The following is a 4714-nucleotide window of genomic DNA, read 5'->3' on the forward strand; positions in this document are numbered from 1 at the left end:
GATTGTTATATGTTCATACAATGCAAAAAAAAAAAAAGACAGTAGATTTAGATAACTTTATGTTAAGTCTTTACAGTAACAACATTACTGGAGACAAGGATTCTTCTTCTAAACATTTTCACAATGACTTGCCTGATTTCTTTGGTTCGGACTCCATAAATAATGGGATTTACACTTGCTGGGACAACTAAATACATAACACTTAGCAGAGTGTGAACATCTGTAGGAATTGTATTGCTGACCCTGTATGCTACAAATGATACACTACCTGACAGGTAGAAGAAAAACATAACTATCAGGTGGGTGCTGCAGGTATGAAAAGCTTTCTGACGCTCTTTTGCAGATGCGGTTTTGATGACCACAGTTATGATCCTTATGTAAGAAAAAAGTATGCAACTAATATCAAACCCGACAATAGTGTAAGCCATTAACAGCCCTGTTATGTTATTTAAAGTGATACTACCACAAGCCAAGGAAACAAGTGCCATATGTTCACAGTAACACTGATTGATTATATTTGATCCACAGAAAGAGAGAGGATGAGCAAGAATAATCAGGGTAGACATCCATGCCCCACCTCTGATAACTGAAAAAATACCCATTTTTAAAAAGACAGATGTGTTCATGATTTCAGCATAGCGCAGTGGGTTACAAATAGCGACATACCGATCCAAAGCCATTGTTAAGAGGATAGTCGATTCAAATGAAGAGATGTAGTGAACAAAAAACATCTGAGTTAGGCAGCCAGCCAAAGTAATCCTGTTCCAGTCAAATAACAGGCTAAGCAGCATGTTGGGAATAATAGCTGTTGGTACAATAATATCTATAACTGCCATGTAGGAAATTAATATATACATAGGAGTGTGGAGACTCTCAGCTGTTTTGATCACATAGATGATAACTGAATTTCCTATCAAAACAACCACATATATAAGGAAAAAGGGAAAGAAAAGTAAACGTCTGTACTCGTAGAGTTCTGGAAATCCAATCAAAATAAAGGTGGTGTGGGAAAGGTTACTACGTTCTACAGATTCCTCTTGCATGGCTGGTGACTGCTTACTGTTCAGTTTTACCTTGAAAGGGAAAATTGAAAAAGTGATTCCTATGTGTAAAAGCAAACACTAATCTGATTATTATTGGTAAACCAAACTGAAAAAAAAAACATTAAACAACATTTTACACACAAGTTAAATCATTTACAACTGCTTTTACTGACCCTGATTAGCACTAATCTTGGATTATTATTAGGTAGTCCAAGATTAGTGGTAATTGGGGTCTGTGAATCCATCAGTGAATCTATTAAATGTACATTTACATATATAATCCACAAACACAAATCAGATGACACATACTGTAGGGCATCATTTTCGTCAAATAGCTCTCCATAAAGTTAACCGGATTATCTGAAGAATTCTGTGCAGCAAAGCACTACTCAACCAGATCACTTACAGAGCAACAAGAAAACCCTAACTTCCCAGGACCATTGGTTCATCTGCACAACAGTGTGTGAACACTGACTGTATATTACTTCTCAAAATTCACCAGATATTTAAAGAAAAGGGCAGGTCTACATAATCAACTATAGTCTATGGTACTTACAAAAATATTATCCAGAAAGGCACACTCTTAAAAAACCCTAAGGGTGGCTATATTTATAGCACTTTTGGAAATTCTCGATAGAATTGCTATCAGTCTTCTATTGGCTATTTTTCTACTCCTACTTTATTACAGTGGTCTGGGCAGCGTAGTTAACCCTTTAATGGTAACTCCTTGCAATAGACTGGTATTTCAAATATGGCAAAGTATGTGGGAATGATCTCAGCAAAAAACGATGCAAGGCAATATAGACTGAGAGAGAACATCATTTAATGGCTTAGTAGTAGAAATTCCATGTGTGGGTAGTGATGTTTTTATATAATAGATTGCAGTTGTATACACACAGTCTATGCTTCACATACATTATCATATCATGATTTAATTTCAGTTGAAAATATTGAGATGTGTACTACAAAGGGTTAAAACGTTTTCCAACAACTGGAATAATGCAGGGTACAAACAGAGTGTGAGGTACAGTGTGTACAGATTAGCTGCAGTGCTAATGGGCTAGTTATCTAAATGACCACCTGGGTGTCTCTTGGCTACATGCAGTTACATAATTGGATGTGGCAATTGCTTGTGCTAAAGTACAATGCCATGTAATGGACAATTGATCCTTTTCCGTGAACAAGAAGTGAAAAAAAAATACATAGAAAAAAGTGTGACCAGAAGCATGTATAAGCACACACATATTAACTATTATCACTCAGCTAAACAAGGATATCATTGTCTGTTTAATTTAAGGACTTTTTGTGTTATTGTTCACAGCTAGCCTAAAATATGTTTTCACTGTTTCTTTATGCCTTAATAGCCCAGAAATATAGTCCATTGAGCAACATAGCCCACAATGTTCCAATTTAAACAGGTCTGTCTTGCCCAGTAGAAGGTTTCTGTGATTTGGGGCACTGTAGCAGGTCTGTTGCTTATGTTGCACACATCTGTGGACTCGAGCTGCACGTTTGATCTGCCATGGCCCTCAGGTGGGGGTTTCTATGGGCATGTTGTTCAATGCACTTTAACATTTTGAAACTTAAAGTTTTTTTTTTATATATATACAAATAGCTCCTCTTCAGAAGGAGGGTTGCAGTGTGTTCATTTTGAGTGTGAGAAGGACAGAGAAGGGATAAAGCCTACTTCATATTTCAGAACCACTCAATCAATAAAAAGAGAATGAATACTGGGTTTGTGGCCCACTAATGTTTGTGTATTTATTCGTGAAGTATATTGGCGATTTGTTATAGTACAAATGAACAGTTTTACAAATGTGCAGACATTTTACGTTGGCTTCATTAAGTCATTTTCACTTTATTGAGAAACATAGCACATTTACATTATTGTTTTTGTAAATACTGAACAGAAACTGTGATGTTGGTTTCATACATTGCTTTCGTACATATATTTGTTAATAAATCAGTTTAGTAATCTGATACTTTAATAAAAATTGACAAAGCTCAAACATCAGCAGTGTTGTTTTTTTCTTCAAAACTATGAGGTCTGTACTGTAAAAGCTAAAACTAAGTTCTGCCCTAAGAAAAATAGAAAAGAAAAAAAGACAAAATAGAAACTGTAAAAAGGTTAAAATGCTAAAAGGTTATATTATTGTGTCTTCAGTTTATGTTTCCACTGTAGTATCAGAGCCAAAGAAGAACCGTGTTTATGATCAAGACACAGGTTTCAGGGGGTTTATTTGTTTTGTTTTTGTTGGTGGTAGTGTGGTCTCTGGGGGACAGAAACAAGACTTTACAAATTCAAACATCAATGTCTTTAAGAAGTAACCGCTCTTTGTTGGCTCACACTGTTTAAGCCAATCTTCAGACTAGGTATTGTAGTACTGAGCACCAGTGACACTACACAGGTTATACACTTTGTGCAATTGTGCAGCTCTTTCATTAAGGTGTGATTCAGTCTCCAGTCACATTCGCTGTGCAGAGCCTGCGTCTGTCTGTGGGTGGGAGGTGGCAATAGGTACACCTGCTCCACTTGTACTCGCATGATGGTGCTCCAGCACAGTATTTGCACATTCAATTTCTTATTCAGGTTGACTCACACATACCAGAAACCAGGTTCTTTTTTGTTTTCTGGGTCTTATACACATTGGTTAAAACAATAGTAGTTCCCCTTTTCCTTTAATGTATTACCTTGTTATACTTGCTACCTTAATGTTTTCTGGGTCTATTTTCTTTCCTTTAACCATTTTCAAAATGTGTTCCCTTATCTCTTTTGTCCTGACACCATAAATAATTGGATTGAAACAACATGGAAAAAGGAGGTATAAAAGACTTATTAGAATATGAACATCGGGGGACATGGAGTTCCTTATTCTATATGCAAGATATGAACACAAAGCTAAGAGATATGTCACAAGAATGACAATCAAATGAGTGCCGCAGGTATGGACTGCTTTTTGACGTGCTTTTCCTGATGCAGATTTAAGCACTGCACAGAAAATGTTAATATATGAATAGCAGATGCACAAAAGGTCGATACCTGGTATACAGAAAATAGTCAGTAGTCCCATTATGCTGTTCTTGGTTGTCTCCCCACAAGCCAAACCAACTAGTGCCATGTGCTCACAATAGAAATGCTCAATAACATTTGAAAAACAGAATGAAAGAGTACTAGCAAGGATGACAATGGCAGAAATGAATAATCCACTTCTTATCAGGAATGCAACAGATAGCTTACAGAAAGTAGAACTATTCATGTAATCATTATAGCGCAATGGGTTACAGATGGCAACATAACGATCCAAAGCCATCATCATAAGTATGATTGATTCAAAGGTGCTTATCAAATGGATAAAAAACATTTGGACAAGACAACCGTACAGAGAAATTCCATTTAGGTTCAATACAAGGTTAAGGAACATATTTGGGACAAATGTTATTGGTGCACTTAGATCCACAATTGCAATGGCAAAGATTAAAAAGTACATGGGGGAATGTAAACTTGTTTGTGTTTTGATTACAAAAATTATTACAGAGTTACCAACTACAGCCACTAGAAACATGAGAAAGAAAGGAATGAAAAGATAAGGCTTGTATTCAGAAAATCCTGGAAATCCAATAAAAATGAAGTCAGTATAAGAATGGTTTCCTACTGGTTTTTCTTGCATTGT

At 36.1% G+C, this 4714-nt stretch overlaps 2 protein-coding genes across 2 annotated transcripts; both read right to left on the bottom strand.

The window, feature by feature from the left end:
• LOC117406210 (olfactory receptor 51E2-like) lies at positions 1–1043 on the bottom strand. The gene has a single exon (XM_059030543.1). It carries the CDS (start codon positions 1041–1043, stop codon positions 63–65), a length of 981 nt encoding a protein of 326 aa, XP_058886526.1. The 3' UTR covers positions 1–62.
• A 2207-nt stretch (positions 1044–3250) lies between these two features.
• LOC117406311 (olfactory receptor 52K1-like) lies at positions 3251–4714 on the bottom strand. The gene has a single exon (XM_034010248.3). The coding sequence runs from the start codon at positions 4709–4711 to the stop codon at positions 3731–3733; it is 981 nt and encodes a 326-aa protein (XP_033866139.3). The 5' UTR covers positions 4712–4714; the 3' UTR covers positions 3251–3730.

Source organism: Acipenser ruthenus, chromosome 9 (assembly GCF_902713425.1).
Source record: "Acipenser ruthenus chromosome 9, fAciRut3.2 maternal haplotype, whole genome shotgun sequence".
Taxonomy (NCBI): Eukaryota; Metazoa; Chordata; class Actinopteri; order Acipenseriformes; family Acipenseridae; genus Acipenser; species Acipenser ruthenus.

What these genes read in the sequence shown, in the direction of transcription:
- LOC117406210 (XM_059030543.1), bottom strand. Translation starts at nt 1,043, where the DNA reads ATGCAAGAGGAATCTGTAGAACGTAGTAACCTTTCCCACACCACCTTT.
- LOC117406311 (XM_034010248.3), bottom strand. Translation starts at nt 4,711, where the DNA reads ATGCAAGAAAAACCAGTAGGAAACCATTCTTATACTGACTTCATTTTT.